Below are 26,098 nucleotides of genomic sequence, written 5' to 3'. Positions count from 1 at the left end.
TCTTCTAAATTAAGGGCCTTTCCCATGGTCCTTATCACCCTTGCCCCCCTTTCACGATGCTTTTCTTCACCTCCTTTTCCCATCTCTTTAACCTTAGGTGTTAGTGTTATCAGTGCTCAGCACTGGCCCCTACAGGTGATACAGACTACTACGGGAATGGGGATGACGGGAATCCTGTGGGACCCGCGGGGATCCCGTGGGGTTGCCCCCCCCTTGGGTCACAGGGATTCCGTGGTGTCACCCCCTCAGGTTGTGGGGATCCCACGGGGTTGGAGGGTGCTTGGTTGATACACACCTTTAACTGCCCTCCATGTTGTAGTCTTCTTTGTAGTGTGCAGTGCTCTCAGCATGCCTCCAGTAGCTGACCCGGAAGTCTTCCACGACGTCAAAGCTGACGTCGGAAGGAAGTCTTCGCCTCAGCTACGTGTAGGGTGCAGGGCCTGCTGCCCTGCAAAGAACTGCGGCTGGAAATAGTGATGCCCTTCAATTATGTTAATTAGAGCAGCCTGCAAAAAGATCGCTGGTGCAAAGAGAGCATTTGGGTCGGACAAGCTGAATATGGTGCTGAAAGAGGCACTACAGAAAAGAGAGGGCAGAGAAGAAGTTCCCTTCAGAGAAGATACCGTCCAGGAAAAGGATTTAGGCTGCCCTAATTAGCTGAAGGTGAGGCCGGGAGGCCAGGGGGGAAACCAGAGGACACTGCAAAGAGGAGGGGGGGGAGGATGCTATAAAGATGGGAAGGGAGGGAGTCTACGTGCATATGCTTGGGGAGGGGAAGAAATAATGGTTCTGAAAACAGGAGAGGGAGAGAGATGGTGGACAATGGGATTTAGGGAGGGAAGGAACAGAAAGGTGGAGAAGTTGGACACAAGGGATGGGGGGGATAGAGACACTGGATAGGAGGGTAGTTAGGAAGAGAAAGGAAGAGCTGGTGGACCCTGGGGTGGGGGGAAGAAAAAGAGGGAGGGAGCGAGAGCATGCATGCGTTACAACAAAGAGGAAGCACTTTGGGACATGGGAGGTGCTTTACACAGGAATGGAAGAAAGAAGAGAATTTTTGTCATAGGGAGGGAGTGAGGTACAGATGATAGGGAAGAGAAAGATAAGAGGGAGAAATGTGGTGGAAAGGGAACAATGGGACAGATTGAAAGGGATGCAGGAGGGAGAAATGTTGGACATAGTGGTGAAGGGAATGGAGGGAAGGATGTGGCATGGTGCTGGAGAGGGATGATAGAAGGAGAAATGTTGGGCATGGGGCTGGTGGGCAGAGTGAAAGATGCTGCACATGGTTCGGGGGGATGAGAGGGATAAATGCTGGACCATGGTAGGAGGAATCAATGGACAGCAACAGAAGAATTTGCAGAAGACGGAAAAGCGGAAAAATAAAACTGGGATGAACTTGATGGGAAAATAAGTCTCCAGACAACAAAGGTAAAAAACGGAATTTGTTCACTAAAATATGTTAGCTTTGGGAAATGTATATAGCAGATGCTTTTGTATTGTGTTCAAAAGAAAAGGAAAAGCATTTCTGGTTTTATTTCTACAGTGTTGAAGTACGTGCTGACCCTTGCTGTGACTGGTGGGGATCTCCAAGCACCACCAGCAGAAGACCTCCTCTAGAGATTGCCAGAACTCCCCTCCACTAAGCACAGTAGTCACTGGCAACATCCATGAGCCACTGAGGTACCAGCATCTGTGACTCAGGGACGCTACTGCTGCCTGCCAAGCTTGGCAAAAGGGACCCCCGGCCAACTGCAAAGGAAGTCCTCAGCTGACAGCTTGGGGGTTCTCATCAGCTGAGTATTTATATTTTATATTTACATTAGAGGTTCTGATAGAAACCATTTACAAAGTATGTATTCTAAATCAATATTTCCAAATTAATTAAAGTGTCTTTGCTTATTTGTAAATGGGTCTGTACCAGAGCCTTTAATTCAGTTGCATAATTAAATGAAATAACTACTTCTGAAGTTAATAGGGACGGGCAGGGACAGATTTGATTCCAGCGGGGACGAGCAGGGACAGGGTTGACTCCTAGTGGGGACGGACAGGGACTTGTTTGATTCTACCAGGGACGGGTTAGATTTTTGTCCCCGTGCAACTCTCTAATTTGAATCGAGTTCTTCAAGTTACATTTTTAAGTCAAATCTTGTGGTTGTTAAAGGGAAGAGGTGAAATATAGGAGGTTGGCTATATATAGAGAAGAGGTATGTCTTTAGTTTCTTCCTGAAGTCAAGATAAGTGGTGGATTGTCTTAGGTATGTTGACAGTTTATTCCAGATAAGGGGTCCTTGGTATTCAAAGGTAGTCTCAAACATCTTCTGCCATGTTACTATAAGATATTCAACATTCCTTCAAAGGTGGGCATGAGTCCTATCATTAGGAGAGGTGAAACAATATTGTGGTTTATATTGCCAGGAGCAGGTAAATTCTGCTGTACTCACATTGAACATAACAATAGCCATACTGGATCAGACTGATGGTCCATATGGCCCAGTAACCTGCTTCCAACAGTGGCCAATACAAGTCACAAGTACCTGGCAGTAGGGGTGATGGCAATAATAGTATTAAGCAGGATATAAGGAGGGCCTATAACCTAATATGTGTGAGACACCCCTTGCCAGGGAAACCTGAAGAAAGACACCAGTATATATAGATGAAGTTGAATGATATAGAAAAAAGCTTCCATTTCAGTATTTCTGGTAGGGTGATTGCTTAAAGGATTTGACCAAGCTGCATCCTGTTCCATTAACAGAATAGAAGTGCCTAAGTCCTAGAACAGGGAACAGATCAGTGTACCCTAAATGAACACATTGTTACAAGATGTTCAATGCACTGAAAACAGCCACAAAGAAAGGAATCCAACAAGTCTGCAGTGAATGTCGAACAACAAAATCCAAAGAAGAAACTGTAGAACTGGTATACTTGATGCAGGAACTTTTAGTCAATAAATGTTATTTTAAAAAAAAATTGGTCTACCTTTGTAACATCTTCCTCAGGGGTCCAAATTGTTCTTTTTGTGATAAAGCATGTGGAGCACAAACGGTTCAAAATCCGAAACTTGGTGAAAAGCAATAGAAACCTTGAAAAGGTTCATCTCAATGTGAAGCTGATGACCACCTTTTCAAGTTCCTGAATCAAGTACATCAGTTCTGCAGTTTCTTCTTTGGATTTTGATGCACTGTAATAGAACACCCCCTCTATTGTTGACAGGAGCAAAACTAATAGCATGTGATAACTAAGTCATTATATTGTTGCTAGGGAAAATTACTAATGAAAATAAGATTGACAAGAAATCATGTGATCAAACTAACCAAAAGAACATTGCTGGAGTATGCAATTTATCATTGGATCTTAATGAAGTAATTGTGTTTTAATTGGAAGATGTATGTTTAATAATGAATTAAGTGATGTCATAAACCTAATAAAATGGCCAGTCACTTGTAATTCTGGGAGATTCTTGGTTGCTATTCTACCAGTTAGTAGAACGCCAAGAGCTCATAAGGCCTTGACGTTTAAACTTCACATTATATAAGGTAGTTTTTTTCCTTGGTCTCCTTCAGAGATGGAAGAAAGAGCTGATGGGTATGAAACCTGTTCATGTAATTATTCAGAGCAAACAGGGGTGCCAAAATTTTAAAATGATTGGGGGATGTTAGACATAATAGAAATGACCCCCATCTTGGACACAATAAAGCAGCTTGCTCAATATAGGCAGACTGGATGGACCTTTTGGCCTTTATCTGCCATCATATTTCTGTTTCTACATTATGGGTGCTCTGCATACACTCTCACCCATAGAGCTGGCTCCTTCAAGGGGCCACTGAAAAGTTCTTAGCCCAGCCAACAAAGTTGGGGGAAGTCTCCATCAAGGGCTACTGTGTATACTTAGTCCAGTGATTTTCTACTTTTTTTGTTCTGAAAAAAAATCACTGGATTAAATATATAGCCCTTGATGGAGACTGCCCCAACTTTGTTGGTTGGGCTGAGAATTTCTCAACGGCCCCATTTATCCCTAGCAGAATCTCAAATAGCAGCAAGATTCCATGCTACTAATCCCCAGTGATACCTTAATAGCAGATTATGAACTTTTCTTGTAGGAACTTGTCCAGATCTGCTTTAAACCTAGATATGCTAACTATATTTGCTTTGCAATTTAAAAATGTATTCATACATAAGTAAAATGAATAACAGGAAGACATAAAAATGTACTATATAAAATAACTTACCAAATTTATCTAAATCATTTTCCAACTCAGTAATGTTATTTTCCTTAAGCAGCATAATAATATGTTGTTTTAAGGGATCCCTTAAAATAACCTGGAAAAATAAAACCCGGTAAATTGACAGAAAAATGCCATGCTTTATTATACTTTCTACTTTTTTTCTGTCTGCTGTTACTCAGTCTTTGTTTTATGTGGCTCATCAGGCCCTCTAGATGCCATATAAAGGGTCTAGATTATCGAGAGGAGGATCTTGGGCATGCTGGTCTTGTCAGTTGGAGGTGGGAACTCTACATTTGTTATATACTTTCTAAAATGTGAGACAGTTTCGATATTCTATATGGGGTGGGACTGAAAGTAGGGAAAGTATGATGTCAGTGGTTAAAGCTACAGGTTTAGCACCCTGAGGTTATGGGTTCAAGCCCATGCTGCTCCTTTTAACCCTGGGCAAGTCACTTAATCCCCCTTTGCCCCAGGTACATTAGACAGATTGCAAGCTTGCTAGGATAGACAGTGAAAAATGCTTGAGTACCTGAATAAATTCATGTAAACTGTTCTGAGCTCCCTTGGGAGAACAGTATAGAAAATTGAATAAGTATATTTTACAGTCTGTAGCTTTGCCTCATATTTTGCAAAAATACAAAAACAAAATTGTTTGATATATTAATGGCTGTAGCGACATAGAAAATCTTTACGAACTGGAAGAACAGTTCAATTTTGTCTGACTGTGCCTGGTGAAATGCTATCTGCTTAGTACAGAAGTATGAGAAGGTCGCTGCTATTAAAAAGGTTTGGGAGCCTCTACGGCAGGGCTGCCCAAGTCCGGTCCTCGAGATCTACTGGCAGGCCAGGTTTTCAGGATATCCACAATGAATATGCAGGAGAGAGATTTGCATATCAAGAAGGCAGTGCAGGCAAATCTCTCTCCTGCATCTTCATTGTGGATATCCTGAAAACCTGGCCTACTAGTAGATCTCGAGGACCAGACTTGGGCAGCCCTGCTGTATGTTATGTTTATTGTCAGACTTCGGTACCTTTGCCATTGTGGGGAATGTTATATCTGTTCAAACGTGCTTTTTCAATTATTCAGTTGTTCCAGAATTCTTTTTCAGAAGGTTTTCGTCTGGAGAGGGGAGTTAGACAAGGGCGCCCATTATCTCCTTTGCTTTTTGACATTGTACTGGAACCCTTACTATTGGCTATTCAACAGGCAAAGGAGATACAGGGTATTCCTTGTGCAGGTCAGGAATATAAAATCCTGAAACTTCCATCACACATTTACTGGATTTGATTGACCGATTTGGCAAATTTTCTGGCTATAAAATAAATTGGAGTAAATCGGAGGTTCTTCCACTAAATGTACATTGTCCAAAAGGATTATTTAATACATTCTCTTTTCTTTGGAAAGAAGAGGGTATAAAATATTTAGGTATTTGGATACAGAAAACATTGGAAGAGACGATGAAAGTAAATGAAAAATCTTTATTGCTGAAGGTTACAGAAATGTGTGAGCATTGGAACCCTTTACATCTGTCTTGGTGGAGGAGAGTTCAAACAGTTAAGATGATGATTTTGCCTGTGGTTTGCTACCAAATGGGCATTTTGCCAGTGTTTTTCAGGGGTCCTTTTACAAGAAATTAAATAGTATTCTTACTAAATTTATTTGGCTGGGTAAAACTGCAAGAATTGCTTTAGCATCGTTACAAAAACCAATTGCGGCGGGGATGGGAGGAGCTGTGAATTTTCCCAATTGTTATAGGTACCATCACGCCTATATAATGTGTCAGGGTAAGGATCCTCCCCGAGCTCATGGAAAATCTTCCAGACTGGTTATGGTTGGAATGGCAACTCCTGTCTTCATTGAAATTATGTCAGATTTTAAGTATCAAGTTACCTAGAATTTATAAGGACAATAGAATGTTATTAGATTCTTGGCAGACATTAAAATTTATAAATAATTTAACACCTTTTTCCGATTCATAAATCCACCTGTCAGTCCCTTTGGCTGAACTCCAAGATACAAATTGGCGGGTTTAAGGTCCTCTGGAAGCATTGGATGCAGGCGGGCATATGTACTCTGGATGATGTAGTATCAGAGGGAAAACTGCTTGACTTTTCACGACTGCAACAAATATTTGGTATTGCTAAGTCTCAAAATTATAAGTGGTTGCAGTTGAAGCAAGCTATTCAGAAGAGGTTCCCTGATTGGCGAAATCTTAAAAATCAGTATAGTTTCCCGGTTCTATGCTTCCAGACAGATTTCCTAGGGCATCAGGCCGCCCAGTAGTACAAATTAATATCTGAATTTTTGAATAAGAAACCAAAGATTGGTCTTTGTGACATTTGGAGCATTGAGATAAAGCATCAGATTTCTGCGTCTCAATGGCCACGAATTTGGACTTGGAGGATGAGATGTACGGCATCTGCATCTATGAGACAAACATGGTTTTTCTTGTTACATAGATCTTTTTGGACCCCTGTTAGTTTACAGAAATTGGATAGTTCTAAGTCTAATAGATACTGGCACTGTCATCTCGATGTAGGGACATTGAATCATCTACTGTACTATTGTCCCTCGATACTTAAGTTTTGGAGACCCTGTGAAAGCCTGGCAGCAGCACTAGAGAAAGAGAAATCCTGTTTAAAAGGGAATCATTTTGGGGGGTTTTCCCCCTCCTGAAAGAAGCAGGGACTTGCTATAAAAGAGAACTTTTGTTTATGATAAATCTTTTCCAAGCCTCATCAGCCAGTGTGGCTGCCTTAGAACCAGTGTTTTTGAACTGGGGAATAAAACCTGGAACTGGCAATTCTTTGTAGAGTTTTTCTTTTCTACTGTGATTTCCCAGCGTGGCCCTCCAGGGAGCACTCAGACTTGTGCCTGGGGCAAGAGCCGGGTTGCCAGCGCTAGGCTTACCCCTGGCCCCGTCACAATGGCAAAATGAAATATTTTGTAGTTGACCATCATTTGCTAGCAAATACTTTCAGACCTCTGGTAGAAAGAACCTCACTGAACTTTGATTTTATATGAAAGCAAAAACAATTCTCAAAAAATAGAATCATGCTTTGAAATGAATTCTCAGATTTATTCTGGTTGAATTTTCCTTGTAAATGTGCTATTACGAGGGGGGTGCTGTAAAGTTCTCAGCCAACCAAGAAGAGAATGATGTCGATATGGTTCAATCAATTATCTGAAACAATGTCAAAACATAGAATATTGTTTCTGAAAATTGACACTTAACAAAATAAGGTAACACTCTTTTCAGCTACAGTGGCAAAATAATGCTCAGAATTTAGGAAGTTGGTTGATTGGGCTGAGAATTTTTCAGCATCCCCTTGTAAGCTCATCTGCATGTTTTTGAATTCTAGATTTAGTGAGCCATTATCTCCCTCTACTTTTCCTTCTGTAATGTTTACTTCCTGATTAAGAATTATGTTCCACTACCACAACCGCTTTTGTCTTTTTCCTCTGTATTTGTAATTTCTTGGATTTTTATCTTCAGGTCTGCTAGTATTGTGGACTGGAAATAGGTGGGTAAATCTTAATGCTGTCTAAATAAATTATGGGGTCCTTTTACTAAGGCGCGCTAGTGCACGCTAAAAATTAACGTGCCCTAAATGCTAACGTATGCTAACGCATCCATTATATCTTATGAATGCGTTAACATGCATTAGCATTTAGCACATGCTAATTTTTAGCATGCGCTAAGATGCACTAGGGCGCCTTAGTAAAATGACCCCTATATGTATATACAGTATATTTTTTTATGTTTAAAATGGGCATTTGTCTTGTTTCTGTTACAAGATTTTTCTTGGATCATGTAATTTTGAAAACAACAACAAAGAAAAAAAAATGGTACACTGGGTAAATATTAGTGCACTGACGGAGATATCAGTACATCCAGACCAACAGTGCAAATATTTATTTGCTTTCTTTTGAACTGTGGTCCAATTATTTCTATAGGTATTAACAAACAGTTATGCTTTTCAGGCTGTCTTTTGAGTCAGGTCACTTGGAATTCTCTCCCATGCTTAGTTTCTAAGTCAGCACTGAAAGCTGAAAAATAATAGATGTCATGAGGGGAATCTCCTAGCAACCGCAGATGTATTAGTATTCAGACTGTTTTGGATTAGATTATATTCTGTGGAGATCATATAAAACACATACATTTAGGAAAATCTGCAGCTTAGCAGAACAGTTTGGTTTCTATAACCATAGATAAGAATATACTGTATGAAGGGCTGCTGAAAAATTCTCAGCCCAAGCAAGAAGAGAATGATGTGGAGCCATGAAACTTACAAGTTATTCCACACTTTTCTTGATGCTTTTCATTTCATATCATTGAAACAAAAAGTGTCAAGAAAAGTGTGGAAAACTTGTAAGTTTCATGGTTTCCACATCATTCTCTTCTTGCTTGGGCTGAGAACTTTTCAGCAGCCCCCCCCCTAATATTACAGTAGGGAAATCTTGCTACCATAGTTTAAGGAAAATTGAAGCATGTTGAAAAAAGTCCCATTCTATTGTATACTTGTACTATTACTTCTGTATACATATCTGCTCATTGTGTTATGCCTGTTTCTCTTGTTGACTGGTATTTAAAAAAAAACTAAACTTAAACTTAAGTTTATAGACCGGGTCATCATCAAGAGTATGGAGCTTGAGTTGGTTAACAGTCATATGTTTGATAATAATGATTGATTTAAAAAATGATAAAAAATAATTGATAAAAGAATAATGATGATTGATTAAAACTAATAATGATTGATTTAAAAAAAAAAAAGAAAGAAAAGGAATATACATCATAAAGGTGACATTAAAAAAGATTAAGAGGAGTGGTTCATTAAATATTTAGAAAATTATGTTTTCAGGGTTCTATGAAATAGTTGCAAAGAATTTAAATCTCTTATCGTAAGTGGAATTGCATTCCAAATCTCTGGAAGTTTAAACATATAGGTATTCACCAATTTTCCTGCAGATCTAATTCCCTTAAAAGAAGGAAACAAAAGCTTTAATCTTTGTGTACTCCTCGCCAAGCCAGATCTTAGGGCATTCCAGTTTAATGGAACCAAAGGTTTAAGAATACCGAATAAGATTTTAAAGACAATGCATGCACATTTAAATTGAATCTTAAAGTAATAAGGGAGCCAGTGAAGTTTTTTTCAGCAGAGGAGATATATGATCGAACTTCCTTTTCCTGAAGATCAATTTGGCTGTAATATTTTGTATCAATTGCAGTCTTTGCAACTGTCCTTTGGTTAATCCCAAATAGGTTGGATTACAATAGTCCAACCAAGCAAGTATGACAGATTGAACCAAAACTGAGAAATGTTGTTGATGAAAGAGATACCTTCTATAATCACAGCTCAACTTACAATAATATTGCATTTAATTAAATATTGTGAAAATCTCAGATCCAAAACCCGTGACTGGTGATAACACCAAACTGGGGTTCATTGGGGGACCATCATTGTTTTTCACTGTCCCCCTGACCATCCAACTAGATATTGCATAAAAATCCAGATTGAAAAGACTTATCTGTGGATAGGATGGTATGATCCCAATAATGATCCTCAGCGGTGAATAAATTATCTCGTGCTTATAGTGTGCTAAAAACAACCACTGTTACTCCTCCATAATATGTCCTTGTCCCCCCGACTCGAGTTTCGAGGACTGTCTTATTCAGGGAAGGACTCTGTTACTGGCTCCACAATTCGGCTTGGGGCCGAGAGCTGGGCTGTTACCGGCTCCACAATTCGGCTTGGGGCCGAGAGCTGGGTTGATGAAAGAGAGCCTTAACCCTCCTTAACATGTGAAGGCTACAAAAACACTTCTTAACCAAATAATTTATTTGATCTTTGGACGTAAGAGAAGAATCTATAAGGATACCTAAGATTTTAGAAGAGAATTCAATCTGTAAAGTGATTCATGAAGCCAATGTTATAGTAGGGGGGAAGGTAATCCAGATTTGGACCTATCCACAAAAGTTTGGTTTTAGCTTCATTTAATTTGAACAGATAACGCCCAAGTTTGAAGCTTAGAAATACAATGGTTTACGTTTTGTGCAAAGTTGGAGAGATTCAAATCCACGTCAAGTAAAATGAATATATTGTCAAGTGTATATGTAAATAAGGACTCCAAAACTGATAGATTAAAATTTTTCAAAGTACTCATATAGATATTAAAGAGTATAGGAGACAATGGAGATCCTCGTGGGACCCCACTAACTTAGAGAATTTGATTTATACTTTATGCTTCTTGTGACAGGAGGCTTTCTGAGCCAGAGAATTGTTCTATATGAGTAATATAAACTAATATCTAAATCTTATTGCTGTTTTAGAATTAAACACATCTTGAATATATTAATGAAACTCAAATATAAATTTATTGAACTATAACTACATGATTTTAAAGAAAAGTCTGTTTTAAGCTATCACTTATAACGAGCTCTATAGAAGGACATCTGGGTGATTTTGCCAGTTCTATAGCTCTCAGACATACCTATATTTATTGGTTCACAACCATTTTTGCAACATTTTGACTTGAAAAAATTCCACATTGGCATGCAGCATTTTTGGGGTATGTCGACTAAAGTGCTAAGCTCATTTCTAGCACCCCTAAGAAACAAGGCAATCTCCATTATTTTCCTTTCAGGTCATGCGCTAATGTTCACATTTGTGTGTGTAACCTGAAAATATTGACAAGGGAGCACTTATCATTTCCTATTTAGGAGGCACCATGAACTCCCATGTTATGGATGTGCTAACCAGTTTAGCATATGGCAACTAGAACAAGCTAGCTGGATAACGTGTGTCCATGTCCATCTTCTACCCCTGAGACACTCCTCCCCCCCCCCCCCCCAGAAAACACAAAAAAATAAATATTGTGCGTTTAGTGCATGCAAGCAATTTACTTACTGCTTTAACATTTTTTATGGTAAGAATTTTCATGCATGCCAAATACATAGTAGGCATAATATCCTTTAGTAAACATACCCCTTTGACTTTTCAGACCATGAATTTTGAGAAAAAGAATAAAACAAGAAAATCTGAAAATTTAGCCATACCTCAGTCCATATCTTACTGGAGCTAAGGGGAACTTTGGAGGACTAGAAGCTAGGCCTATGCCATGGGAGCAAGGAAAGCTACTGATAGAAAAGTTCAGAAAAATAGCAGGATGTATCTGCCAAAGTAGGGGGGTGGACATGAATTGCATGAGAAGTGGGAGGCAGCAGCTGTGCACTAGTTCATTAGCATGTTGGTATCAAGTAGAATTATGTCTTTCTGATGCTGGATAGGTTAGAGGAACAACGAGCAGCCCTCCATCAGATGCCATTGAATATCAAGATGAAAACTGAAAGATCCTGGAGCATAAGGATTTAGACCAATATGACTCAGATCATAGAAGTCAGGGATGTTACAGAGGAACTGAGTTCAAGAGGAACTACCCTGTGTGCTGTCATCCTGATAATTGAAGCCTTGAAGGCAAAGTTAGAGGGTTTTTGGCAGCAAGACAGACTCATCAGAGATGGGGTGCTGGTGGACTCCTTGCAATTGGAAATTCAAAGAAGGTTGAAACCCCTCGCCAAGAAGGATGCTTACATGTTAATCACTCTGTACAATGCCTGTTCAAAAGAAGTATCACTGTGCAGTGGAACACATTGATTTACTGAAGGATTAAACTGATGATTAAGGTGGAGTAAAAGGTGGGCATGTTAAGATGGCACCATGAAAGAATGTTATTGCTGATGCTACCTAATAAAGCTGATCTTTACATTTCTACTAAGATGGTTAAGAAGAACGCTAAATTCAAGTCTTACTCTACGATGATCTCTGCAAGGGAACATCATGTAGTTTCATTAGGGATCAAGGTGCATAACTGTAATCTGAGTATATTAAACTTTTCCTAGAATACACATCTTTTACCTTAGGAATTGTAGAAAATGTATCCAAGGTATGTTTTAAAGATTCTATCTGGAGAGAATATAGGGATCTCTAAAATGTTTTATATCATGAAAGGAAGGTGAAGTGAACATGAAGGGGAAAGAGGAAAGAACACTTTGGTGTTTGCAGACAATTTGGTCATCTCATGTTTCCTAGAATTATCTAGTGAATCTAGAGCTATCTTACTTGTCTTACTGTGCTCCAAGATGGACAAGAGCTTCATCCTTAAGGGGGAAATTCTATAACCAGTGACAGGTGATCGGCAGCTGCTTTTAAGGTGGCCGTCTACTTGGGTGCCGGTTACAGAATCTGGTCCTAAGTGCATCTTCAGAAATATGGAGGTTTCTTTTAATGAGTAGAAGGTGATTTTCTTTCCAGACATGACCAGCGTAATACAATTTAAGAGGAAATATTTCCTCTCATTTAAATAGCATGTGTTGGAAATAGGGGCAGCTCAAATAGTAGAACCCTTCGGACACTGTTGCTGCCAATAATGTCCGAGCTATAATCCAAATGAGAATTGGCTAACACTCTTGTTCTCCTGGGGGGAATGTTTGGTGTAAAAAACTTTTAAACAAGAGTGTTGGCCAATTCTCATTTGGAAATAGGGAAACATTTTTCTCTCAAGTTTCATTGCAAGGAAGTAATTATATAAGGAGCTACCTAAAGTTAGGTGGTAAGTACCTGCTAAATTCTGATAATCTAATCATTTATAAGTGTATGTACACACAAATATGCATAAATGCTGATACCCTTGTCATTTACACATGTATGTGAACACATATGCCTGTAAATGGCAATAATCTAGCTAGGCACTATTCTGCATGTATGCACATATCTGAGTCAGAATTAACTCTTTGGTAAGCTCTAGGTCATGGTGGCAACCATGTTCCTCAAGGGCCACAACCCAGTCAGGTATCCAAGACTTACACAATGAATATGGATGAGATGGATTTGTATGTACTCCCTCCAATGCATGCAAATAGATCATTTGCATATTTATGGTGGAAATCTTGAAAACCTGACTGAGTTGTGGCCCTCGAGGGCTGTGAAGGCCCACTCCTGCCCTAGGCAAACAAGTACATTGGGCCCCTATCATTATAATATAAATGCATTTCAAAATTCCCCAAAATGAGACCCCTTTGGATCTCACTTTAGAAGAAACCCAGCAGAAACACTGCTCAGTGACTCTTCCTGCTGCCTGAAGAACAATGTAAGGGGAAGGGAAGAATATACTGATCTCCATGGGCAGGGCAGGATTAATTTGTCGAGGGCTCCTAGGCACACAAGTGCACTGGGCCCCCTGCCCCGCCCCATCATGCACCCAGGCGGAAACAGGAAGCTGTGTCAGAGAGAAGCTTAGAGAGAAGCTTTGGGCAAGCAGCACCGCTTGCAAAATTCCCGTTGCCTTTCTTACCCACATTGCTTGCTTGTCTTACTTTCCGTCGATGGGGGTGGGGCCGCTTTGCAGATCGGGGACGGGGTCCGCATTGCCAATGGGGGGAAGCCCGTGTTGCCGATCGATGCTGGAGGGGCCCATCGCCGTTTGGAAAAAAACAATGATGCCCTCCTTCATCGTGCCCCCCTGACCATTTCGGGCCCTAGGCACGTGCCTACTGGGCCTATTGGTTAATCCTGCCCTGTCCAAGGGAAGCAGTGGCTCTGGTCTGATCTCACCTAACCATTCTTTCTACCATCAGCTTTCTTACCAAGGCAAAAATCCACCTTGGGAAAAACTGAGAGCGACCCTCCTAAACATGTGGGCCTAAATCACATACCTAGTTTACCTATACATAAACTCTGTCCTATCATAGAATGCTAACGCCAGTATACATTTAAATACCTAACTTTAGGCGTGAGCATTTACACCAACTCAATGGTGTATTCTAGAACCTATGTGCAAAACTGCCTGAAACACTGCTGACATGCCATAATCCTCCCAGTCCACACCCCTTTGAAACTACACGCTTATGAATTTGCAACTTATAGGGCACTCACTAAGGGCAGGTGCACATATAACTGCTGATTGGTACCAATTAGCACAAATTAATGCAAATTACAGCCCATTATTACTTATTAACACCAATTATTGGCTTCTTATTAAATGAAGTTATAACTTGCATGCAAATTTGCATGCTTGTTGCAAATTTGGAAGTGCAAGCTTTTACAATTGGGGGTAAATTAGGGTTTTAGAACTAGGGTTCCCCGATGTTGGCATTTAATTTGAAAGAGCGACTGCTGGCTGAAGTCAGGCCTCACAATGTTTAACTACAGAGGCATATCAACAAAATATTTGTACAGTTATGACCTAGAAATACAAAGAAAGATAGAATGCATTTGTATGCAATAGAGAAAATGAACAAATTATAAGGTGAACATTAACAACCTGTATATCTTTCAGGATGGGAACAAGTTTGTTAAACAGAAGAAAATTATCCTGAAGTATATTCAGCTTTCTCTTCACATCTTCATTCACTTTGTTTATCTCGGCCAACATTGAAACAGACTAAATGGGAAAAAAGTTTAGTTATTACCCATCTATATTTTTACATTTCAGTACTAAATTAAATCATGTCTATGCACAAGGTAAAATAACATTTTATTTTCTAACATTTAGAAACCATATTCCCAATTTTATTAACTGACCAAAGCAGCAAACATCTAGGCATGTAAGGGATAATTTCATGAGGAAAAAAAGCAGTAGGCAACCAATAAAGGAGATGATACAGACGTTCATGTCAAATTAATTTTATAGTCAACTCAATAAGAGGCAAATTATATAAGAGGTGCCAAAAGTTAGAAACCTAAATAAATAGGCATCTAATGTTAGGTGTCTAACTCAATTAGTAAATAGGCTTCAATTATGAGCTTTAACAAGCTCATAATTGAAAATAATAGTGTATAATTTTTATTGGTTTTATAAAAACAGCATATAAAAAGTGTAACACATTAACAGGTCAAACAATCAGCAAACAGCACTTACATACTTGCTTAAATCATGAATCAGTTACCCAACCCTCCCACCCACCTGGATGTGTATGAAAATTAATTTGGTGATAGGTGCAGAGGAGCAGAGAAGGTGGTGCTAGCAGGGGAAGAGGGGAGAGCTAACTCCGCCCACCCCTGACATCACCAGCCAAACTCCCCCCATAAAAGGGGACGAGCCAATGGCGCGCAGCCGTTTGGCGCGCGGCGAAGGCGAGCGCAAGAGAACGCCTTTGCGAAGAGCCTTAAGAAGAGCCAAACTACATAAGACAACTATACCTTAGGGCACAGGTGTCAAAGTCCCTCCTCGAGGGCCGGAATCCAGTCGGGTTTTCAGGATTTCCCAAATGAATATGCATTGAAAGCAGTGCATGTGCATAGATCTCATGCATATTCATTGGGGAAATCTTGAAAACCTGACTGGATTGCGGCCCTCGAGGACCGACTTCGACACCCCTGCCTTAGGGCAACAAGCGGACCTCTCAAACACACTATCCCTTCACCCTAATCGTACAGGCTCTCATACTAACTCACAGACAGCAACCCTCTCAGACATCTCAAACTCTCAGTCTCTCAGACACCCCTATTTTTCAAGCACTAGATACCCCAATCTTCCAACTCTCAGACACCCTAACTTTCAAAATCTCACACCTGCTCACAGACAGATTTTTCTAATTTTCCTAATTCTCTTCTTTACTGACAGGCAGACCTCAATTACAACTCAGCAATGGCAGGGAGGACAAGAAGCGTGAAGTCTACAATCAAGACCAGTATTCCAGTCGCTATGGGGATCCAGGAAGCGACCACGGACTGCGTGCAGAAGGAGGAGGACCCAGGACGGTGGACAGAGGTCTCTGTGCAGACCGAGACCATCCCCCAGCGCTACACTACAGTCTCTACACAGACAGAGGAGGCTGCGCAGCTGGATGGAGATCTCATACAGGAACTAAGGAGCCTCAGGGAGGAAGTGATACGCCTGAGAAGCATCCGAGAGGACAAGGCCTACATCGATGGAGTCGTCCAGGAGCTGTCCCAAATCACCGAGCAGGCCCACGACAAGTCCATCATCGAGACGCCCAAATCATCAGCTTTGAAACCAACAATTGGGATACAGGAAATGGCTAGCGGCACTGACTCCTGGCAGCTGGTGACCTCCTCCACGGGCAAACATAGGAGACCCCCCCCCCACACACCTTTTTCAAGCTCTTCATCTTCTCCTTCTTCTTACACACAGGGCAGCTATACATCAACCCCTCAACTCACCCTGCGGAACAGATTCCAGATTCTTCAGGAAGGAACTGCCGATGAGGAACAGGAGCAGGAACAGGAGCAGGCCCAACACACAGCTCCATCTCCAGGGACAACTGACCGGCTCCCCCCAAAGAAGCGCAGAGTAATAGTCATCGGGGATTCCATGCTGAGGGGCACCGAGGGACCAATTTGCAGACCGGATATGCAATCTAGGGAGGTCTGCTGTCTGCCTGGAGCCAGGATACGAGATGTCACCTCCAGTCTGGATAGACTACTCACGCCCCGAGACCACTTTCCTATGCTTCTTGTCCACATAGGAACCAACGACACTGCCAGGAACACACCGGAGACCATCACCAGAGACTTTGGAGCACTGGGTGAGAGGCTGAAGCAGACAGGAGCGCAGGTGGTTTTATCATCGATCCTCCCAGTTAGAGGCAAGGGAAGAGCCAGATATGAACGTATCCAGAGGACGAACGAGTGGCTACAGGGATGGTGCCGGGATATGAACTTCGGATTCCTAAACCATGGGGAAGCGCTACAAGGACTTCAGGGACCAGACGGACTCCATCTGACCAATAGGGGTAAGAACGTCTTCGGACACCGACTAGCCCACCTGCTTCACAGGGCTTTAAACTAGGTAAGTTGGGGGAGGGTACCCATTCACATATTAGTGCAGAAAGGAATTATCCTGATGAGGTGAGTCGAAACTCCGCTTCCATGTCCAAGGTAAGTACCCACATTGCAAACAGTTCTTTAGGAGTCACACCGATTCGGGTAGGATACGCCTCACAGGGACTTAGCAAACACAAGATATGGAGGGCCATGTATGTCAATGCACACAGTTTAGGTAACAAAATTCTAGAATTGGAGGCTGAAATAAGGAATGCCGACCTAGATGTGGTGGCAATATCTGAAATTTGGTTCACGGACTCACATGGGTGGGATATGGCTATACCGGGCTACAATCTACTTCATCAGGACAGAGAGGGCAGGTTAGGAGGGGGGTAGCTCTATACATTAAAGAGGACATCAAAACCACCAGGATCACAGATGTTAAGTACACCGGGGAGTCCCTCTGGGTAAACCTGGCAAGAGGCAGAGAAAAATGCCTCTATCTAGGTGTGGTATACAGACCCCCAAGACAACTGGAAGACATGGACGCAGAATTAATTGAAGACATAGAGAATATCACTCTACGAGGAGAAGCTGTCCTGCTAGGTGACTTCAATATGCCTGATGCAGACTGGAACTCATTTTCAGCGACAACCAGCGGTAGCAGGAGGCTCTTAACCTCCATAAAGGGAGCACATCTCAAACAAATGGTAACAGAGCCCACTAGAGCCCAGGCGATCCTCGACCTGGTACTCACCAACGGGGAAAGCGTCTCAGAGGTCTCAGTAGGAGATACGCTAGCCTCCAGCGACAACAACATAGTATGGTTCATCCTAGATCAAACACAAAAACAAAGGTACTCAATTTCCGGGGCACAGACTTCACACGTATGGGAGATTTCATCTATCGGACGCTGCAGGACCAAGCGGAGACCGATGATGTAGAAGCTAAGTGGTTAACACTGAAATCAACCATACATGAAGCAACTAGCGGCTTCATAAAATCAGTAAATAAACGACAAAGAAACAATAAACCCCAATGGTTCACCGCGGAGATCTCGCACCTCATTAAGGAGAAGAAAAAAACGTTTCTCTCCTACAAGCGCACGGAGAAAAGAGAGGCAAAAGTAGAATATAGGACCAGGTCTACAGTGGTCAAAATGGCAGTTACGGAGGCAAAACTTCGAGTGGAAGAAATTCTGGCAAAAAACATTAAAAAGGGGGACAAATCCTTCTTCAGGTATATTAGTGACAGAAAAAGGAACACAGGCGGGATAGTACACCTTAGAAGACCGGACGGAAGTTACGTGGAAGTAGATTCCAATAAAGCCGAACTACTGAATGAATACTTCTGCTCAGTCTTCACCTGTGAGGCACCGGGACACGGTCCGCAGTTGAAGGCAACACAAAGCACAGAAGACCCGTTTCAGAATTTTGAGTTCACACCAGGTGAAGTTTACAGTGAACTGGCAAGACTCAAGGTGAACAAAGCCATGGGACCAGACAATTTGCACCCAAGAGTGCTCAGAGAATTGAGCGATGTCCTGGCAAAATCGTTGGCTGAGCTATTCAATCTCTCTCTAAGTAAGGGGAAAGTTCCCCTGGACTGGAAATTAGCTAATGTCGTTCCTCTGCATAAAAAGGGTTGCAGGGCAGAGGCTGTGAATTATAGACCGGTGAGTCTCACATCAATAGTGTGCAAACTCATGGAAACACTAATTAAAAGCAAATTGGACACGATCTTGAATGAAGGGAATCTTCGGGATCCCAGTCAGCATGGATTCACCAAGGGTAGATCCTGCCAATCCAATCTCATCAGCTTCTTTGACTGGGTAACAAGAAAGTTGGACTTGGGAGAGTCTTTGGACGTCGTGTACTTGGACTTCAGTAAAGCTTTTGACAGTGTCCCACACCGCAGGCTGCTAAGCAAGATAGAATCGATGGGGTTAGGAGAGACACTAACTGCATGGGTCAATGATTGGCTGAGTGGCAGACTTCAGAGGGTGGTGGTTAATGGTACCCTCTCTAAAACATCGGAGGTGACCAGTGGAGTGCCGCAGGGCTCGGTCCTGGGTCCACTCCTTTTCAACATATTCATAGGGGATCTGACTCAAGGGCTTCAAGGTAAAATAACACTATTCGCCGATGACGCCAAACTATGTAATATAGTAAGTGAATGCAGTTTACAGAATTATATGGCGCAGGACCTGCTTACATTGGAAAGTTGGTCCTCAACCTGGCAGCTAGGCTTCAATGCTAAGAAATGTAAGGTCATGCACCTCGGAAGCGGAAATCCATGCAGGACGTACTTCTTGAACGGAGAAACTTTAACTAGGACTTCAGCAGAACGAGATTTAGGAGTAATCATCAGTGCAGACATGAAAACTGCCAATCAAGTGGAGAAGGCTTCATCTAAGGCAAGGCAGATTTTGGGTTGTATCAATAGAAGTTTCGTCAGCCGAAAGCCTGAAGTCATAATGCCGTTGTACAGGGCCATGGTGAGACCTCATCTGGAGTACTGTGTGCAATTCTGGAGGCCACATTACAGTAAAGATGTGCGCAGAATTGAATCGGTTCAGCGGACGGCCACCAGGATGATCTCGGGGCTCAAGGGTCTCTCGTACGAAGAGAGACTGAACAAATTGCAGCTCTACACTCTCGAGGAACGTAGGGAGAGGGGAGACATGATCGAAACATTTAAGTACCTCACGGGACGTGTCGAAGTGGAAGATGATATTTTCTTTCTCAAGGGACCTTCGGCCACAAGAGGGCACCCGCTCAAACTCAGGAGCGGAAAATTTCATGGCGACACCAGAAAGTATTTCTTCACAGAGAGAGTGGTTGATCATTGGAACAAGCTTCCAGTGCAGGTGATCGAGGCAGACAGCGTTCCAGACTTTAAGAATAAATGGGATACCCATGTGGGATCCCTACGAGGGTCAAGATAAGGAAATTGGGTCATTAGGGCATAGACAGGGGGTGGGTAAGCAGAGTGGGCAGACTTGATGGGCTGTAGCCCTTTTCTGCCGTCATCTTCTATGTTTCTATGTTTCTATATCTTCTTAGCTGCGATTCTACAAAAGGTCCCATGGTGCCTTGCTGCAAAACCATGCAAGAGTTTTCAGTGCCAGCTGGCGCACTGAATGCTCTGCGCTGTTCCAACGCTCGTAGGAACTCTATGACCGTCAGAGCAGCACAGAGAGGATTCGGCTCACTGACCGGCGCTAAAAATCTCTTGTGCGGTTTTGCAAAAGGGAGGGCAAAGTAGATATGTTTAGGGGTAAAGGACTTATGTGCTGCTAGGCGTGATTCTCTAAAGGACTTACCCCCTCTTTTACAAAGCCACGTGACAATGGCCCCAAAGTCCATTAAATCCCTATGGGCTTTGGGGCAGTTACCGTGGCAGCCCATGCTAAAGGGCTTCAAAAACGAGACCCTTAGTTGCCTATAATGTAGGCCTTTAAAACCCTGGTCTGTGTTACAGGTGCCCAAGTTTTAAGTTAGGTGCCTAAGTGTGATTTATATGCAATGGGCACCTACATTATAGGTGCCTATCTTTTTAGATGCCATTTACAAAATTTCCCCTTTAAATGTCCAGAATTTCTTCTTTTTTGCACATTACAACAGTATCCATGATATCCTGTTTGTCTGTTTAGATTGTAAGCTCTTTCGAGCTGGGACTGTCTTCTTTGTGACGCTGTACAGTGCTGCGTATGTCTGGTAGGGCTAAATAAATAATTAATAGTAGCAGTAGTAGTAGCAGTAGTAGATGCTAGGATAACACCTAAGTGCTATTCTTTTTTATCATTATTAAAAACAGGTTACAAACATATGCAATCATTGTACCAATGAAATGTTATATACTGTGAATAATTGCAAGGTGATGTACACAGGGACAGAGCATGAGTGAGACAGAGGTAGGACTTTTCCAAACAATACACGATCCTCACTAGACAGCAGGAGCCCTGGAAGTAAGAGGAAGCTGTAAATAAGTGCTCCCTGCTGGAACCCTTGAAAAAGCCAGCGTTGGCGAAACGGGTCCCGTCGGGCATTATAGCATTGGAGCAAGAATACTCGAATAAAGAAATGTGAAGAATAACACAAGTTGGTTTGTCATCTTTGTTCAACAATTATCATTGATTTAATTGGATGTTCAATCCTGTCTAGTGAGGATCGTGTATTGTTTGGAGTTGTTCTATTTACCTCACTACCTATCTTCAAGAACTTTTTGTTTTACAGAGGTAGGACTTTTCTGTAGAATTCTTGAAATTTTGTGTGTTCCTGTGGCGCTTAGGGACTTTCACTTAAATCAGCTCTGGCTGGCCCATGTGATTGTGCCTAAACTGTAGGCACATTGGGCTGGATTCTGTAACCGGTGCCTAAGTCTGCGGCTGACAATCGCCTGTCAATCATTTCAGGGCGCCGGTTAAAGACTCGCACGTTTTCAGCCAAGATAAATGGCCTACATTTCAGCCACTTATCTTTGCCCCTAGACCACAGTTGATCACGGAAGGGGAATTCTGCCCCCTCCCCATATCAGCTGAGCAGCAGGGACTCCCCAAAGCCACGATTCTGTAACTGGCGCCCAAGTCGGATTGTTTGTCAATTATTTGAGGGTGCCGGCTACAGAATCGCGGCTTTGAGGAGTCCCCTACCGCTCAGCTGATGAGGAGGGGGGAATTCCCTTGCTGCAATCTGACTGCATTTTTCAATTACTTAGGCATCGGCAGGGCACCTATCGATGCCTAAATTTAGGCGCTGGTTATAGAATTTCCCCCATAGGGCCTGATTCTAAAAATGGCATCCCGATTATAGGCGGTGGTAGGTGTCGTACCACTGTCTAATGGACCAAACGGGATGCAGGGTTTTTTGGGATTTTTTGGCGCACATACAGAGATATCTAGGCACGCCTAATTCCAGCAAAGGCATAGTTTACACTGGAAGTGGCCTTAGACATGCCTAGGCACTTCTCATAGTTGCAAGAAAGACACCTTAAATGTAGGCTTGTAAAATGCTGGCCTACATTTAACACATCTGTAGAAGAAAATAGACGTGATTCTGGATGTGGCGCCTACCGGTGATTGGCACGTGTAAGGCACCCATTTTGCAAGCATCTACCACATCAAGCTCTATTTCCAGAATCAGGCCCATAATACTAAGTTACTCTAGTATTCTATAAAGTATAGGCCTCCTTTTATAGATTTACCCTTAAATTAACCAAGTAGTTGTACATGGTAAAGAGCCAATATAAATGTCTGCACATAAATTTTCTGGGATAACTCTCAAAGCAGAAATATGTATATGCTTCTGGTTTGAAAATTCACCAAAGCCTGTCTCTAGAAATGCTTCTGCCTCAGCCTGGGTAAAGTTAGGAATGTACAAGTGTACATGTGAAAGTTTATCCCTATTTCAGATGGCCATTTTATAAAAGTCTTCATCCATGGATAAAGCACTACTATATCTGTATAACTGCTTTGGAAAATAACGCTCATTTCCTTTGTAAAAACAAGGAACAACATGATTGAAGCTTGTGAGAATAATGAGCATAATACATTTCGTTTGTAATCGTTAGCAGTACAGGGAATAATTACTCAGATGAGTGTTTCCCAGCCATCCACTGGAGGTTACACCAAACCAGTCTGGATTTTAGGATATCTATAATGCATATTTTTGAAATAGATTTGAATGCAGTGGATCATCAATGTATGCAAATTTATCTCATACATTTTCACTGTGGCAGTCTTGAAGACCCAAAAGGATATATGTCCCTCTTGGAGAAGGATGGGAAAAATGGACATTTGGATTAGAGAATGACACGGTGACGGTTTACCCGCGGCCACCGCATTTAAGCCGCGGGTCACCGCCGAAAACGGGGAAGAAAAATAGCAGTCGCTGCGGTGACGGGGACAAGGCCATTCACCGACCGCGGAAACGGTGAACAGGTTTGTCCCCGCGGGCCAATGTACCCCCTTCTAGGAACCGCTATTTCACCGTGCTCCTCATTTGTCATTTCAACCCTTCCTGCCAATCGCAGCAGAAGGGTACCCAACCCCTCCTGCCGGTCCTCCCAATGGCCTCCCCTAAGATCGCCGGCAGGAGGGTACCCAACCCCTCCTGCTGGACCCCCCCCCAACGAACCCTCCCACCCCGGAACCCCCTTAGTCTTACTTTTCAAGTTGGACCGGACAGCTCCTCGCTCGTCTGGCCAGCAGGCCTGCCTCCGTCCAAATGAGGCGGGCCCGCCCCTCCCCTCCCCTCCCCTGCCTCCCAATGGCCTCCCCTAAGATCGCCGGCAGGAGGGTACCCAACCCCTCCTGCTGGACCCCCCCCCCAACGAACCCTCCCACCCCGGAACCCCCTTAGTCTTACTTTTCAAGTTGGACCGGACAGCTCCTCGCTCGTCTGGCCAGCAGGCCTGCCTCCGTCCAAATGAGGCGGGCCCGCCCCTCCCCTCCCCTGCCTAACCCACAGGATCCTAGGGCCTGATTGGCCCAAGCACCTAAGGCCCCTCCTATAGCGGGAGTGGCTTTAGGTGCCTAGACCAATCAGGCCCTAGGATCCTGTGGGTTGGGCAGGGTAGGGGCGGGCCCGCCTCATTTGGACGGAGGCAGGCCTGCTGGCCAGACGAGCGAGGAGCTGTCCGGTCCAACTTGAAAAGTAAGACTAAGGGGGTTCCGGGGTGGGAGGGTTCGTTGGGGGGGGGGTCCAGCAGGAGGGGTTGGGTACCCTCCTGCCGGCGATCTTAGGGGAGGCCATTGGGAGGCAGGGGAGGGGAGGGGAGGGGCGGGCCCGCCTCATTTGGACGGAGGCAGGCCTGCTGGCCAGACGAGCGAGGAGCTGTCCGGTCCAACTTGAAAAGTAAGACTAAGGGGGTTCCGGGGTGGGAGGGTTCGTTGGGGGGGGGGTCCAGCAGGAGGGGTTGGGTACCCTCCTGCCGGCGATCTAAGGGGAGGCCATTGGGAGGACCGGCAGGAGGGGTTGGGTACCCTTCTGCTGCGATTGTCGGGAGGGCCGTTGGGGGGGTCTACAGGAGGGGTTGGGTGCCCTCCTGCCGTGATCGCTGGGGGGAGGGGAGACTTGCAGCCGTAGCCGCGGTCACTATGCTAATCACGGCAGCATTTAAAGTACATGTCGTGTTTGTTTTTGCATTGCTAGCCCCAGGGGTGGTGGAAGATTAGTGATTGAAAAACTGTATGAAAAATAACTATTTTAAATTTAGTGATCAAAATGTGTCAGTTTTGAGAATTTTTATTAATTAATTTTTTCTCTGCGTGTTTTGTTTTTGTATAGTTATTAACTAATATTTAACTAAGTTTTAAAGTTTTAAAGAATGTTTCCTTTATACGTAAATAAAGAAAAGTGAATGGGATTGCAGTGGCGGTGACGGGGCGGTGAATGGGGTGGCAGTGGCGGTGACGGGGCGGTGAAGAGGATGGTGAGACGGGGACGGGGCGGTGACGGGGTTGGTGAGACGGGGACGGGGCGGTGACGGGGATGGTGAGACGGGGACGGGGCGGTGACGGGGACCAATTTTTTCACCGTGTCATTCTCTAATTTGGATCATAGGTGGCATCTTCACATCATATTGTGGCTTACATACTTTCTTGGCAGCTCATTGAAATCAAAAGTTACTTTGGCATTTATAGCTCACATTGGCATTATCTAGATTAGCATGTATAGTCCAGGAATGTTCAATTGGTTTATTAACATTGTTGAAAGATTGAACGCATGCAATATTTACCATGTGTACCTAAGAATTAGCACAAGCAAGATTGATTAAGGCACTACATAAATACTAAGTATTATTAGCTCTTTAATACACCATGGTTTTTATATGGAATTTAGGCCCCCTTTTACTAAGCTGCAATAGAGGCTTCGACCGTGGCCCAAAGTGCTATATGCTCCAATTCTCCTAAGAATTATATGAGCATCAGGAGAGCGTAGGAGCATTTGGCGCTCTGGACCGCAGTAATATCTACCGTGGCTTACTAAAAGGAAGGGGGAGGTTAATTTCCTTTCAGGAGAAGGGCATTTACATGAGAGTGTTGCTGGGTGAAGACGCAATACCATTATTATTTGGATTTACACATTCAAACAGTATACCAGCTGGTTCTACCATTCATTTATAACATATCAAGATGATGGGCATTGCCATTTTTTTTTTTTAACTTCACCTTGTTCATGATTTTTTCAGTCTCGGGAGTATGTGGTGTATAAAGAATCTTTCCAAGTAGCATTGGCTTCAAACTATTCCATGCAATAGCTCCACTGGGTGTGCTAACCAGACTCCAGATAAGTTTTTGGCACTGAGATGCTATAAAAAAAAATGGAAGACATGATCATTTAGCAAGCATTCTGGAAGCAATATATAGCTGATGGCAGTCAGCATTTTTTTACATGCTAGCTGCAGCCAGTTGAATTAGATCTGCATATTCAATGCTGGCCCCTATCAGGATCTTGACACTCTAGGTCTGGAACAGAGCAGGGAATTACCTGGATACTGCTGATATTCAGCAGTGGTACTTGGATAACTACTCGATTAGGACATCCTTTATGCTGCCTTAAGTTAGCCAGGTAGCTATGGTGCCTGGGAGAGTGCCTCAGAGGTAAGAACAGATATTGAGCAACACTAAGGAGCAAATTCTATAAACGGTTCAACTGTAGGTGGTGATAGACATCTTACCGCTAACCAGTCAATTAGGACACATGCTTAAAAAAAACAAAAAACCCCGAGGCAGGTGCCTACACTGTAGCCAACTGTCGTGGTTAAGGGAGACGTATTGGGACACCTAAGTTCACTTAAGGCTGGATGTGGGCATGGATTTGCCCAGAAGTGACCTAGGGTGAGCTTAAGCAGAACTAGGTGTCTCCCTAGGGCCATGATAGACATCTGAAATAGACACAGCCGCTGAGCTGATCAAGGCAAGGGACTCTCCCTGCCGCGATCAGCTGAGTGTCTGTGGCAGGGAAACAACCCCCCCACTGCAAAGTCCCCCAGCAGGAGGGATGCCCACTCCCTCCTTCCTCTGAACCCCGTCCACCCCATTGAAGTCCGGCAGAAGAGATGCCCACTCCCTCCTGCCACCC

The 26,098-nt window shown here is 43.2% G+C and overlaps 1 protein-coding gene across 5 annotated transcripts in view; it reads right to left on the bottom strand.

Moving 5' to 3' along the window:
* ABCA12 (ATP binding cassette subfamily A member 12) overlaps window positions 1-26,098 on the bottom strand; it is a 604,574-nt gene that overhangs the window by 260,879 nt on the left and 317,597 nt on the right. For all 5 annotated transcript variants that reach the window (XM_033946149.1, XM_033946152.1, XM_033946153.1 and 2 more), the window contains exons 20-22: window positions 25,186-25,325; window positions 14,548-14,667; window positions 4,230-4,320 (exon numbers count right to left, since the gene is read on the bottom strand). In XM_033946149.1, the coding sequence (XP_033802040.1) occupies window positions 4,230-4,320; window positions 14,548-14,667; window positions 25,186-25,325 (351 nt within the window). The remainder of the gene's footprint in view (window positions 1-4,229; window positions 4,321-14,547; window positions 14,668-25,185; window positions 25,326-26,098) is intronic.

Source organism: Geotrypetes seraphini, chromosome 5, assembly GCF_902459505.1.
Source record: "Geotrypetes seraphini chromosome 5, aGeoSer1.1, whole genome shotgun sequence".
In the NCBI taxonomy this organism is placed as follows: Eukaryota; Metazoa; Chordata; class Amphibia; order Gymnophiona; family Dermophiidae; genus Geotrypetes; species Geotrypetes seraphini.
The sequence above is the reverse complement of the archived record's forward strand: the minus strand, read 5'-3'. Positions and strand labels throughout refer to the sequence as shown.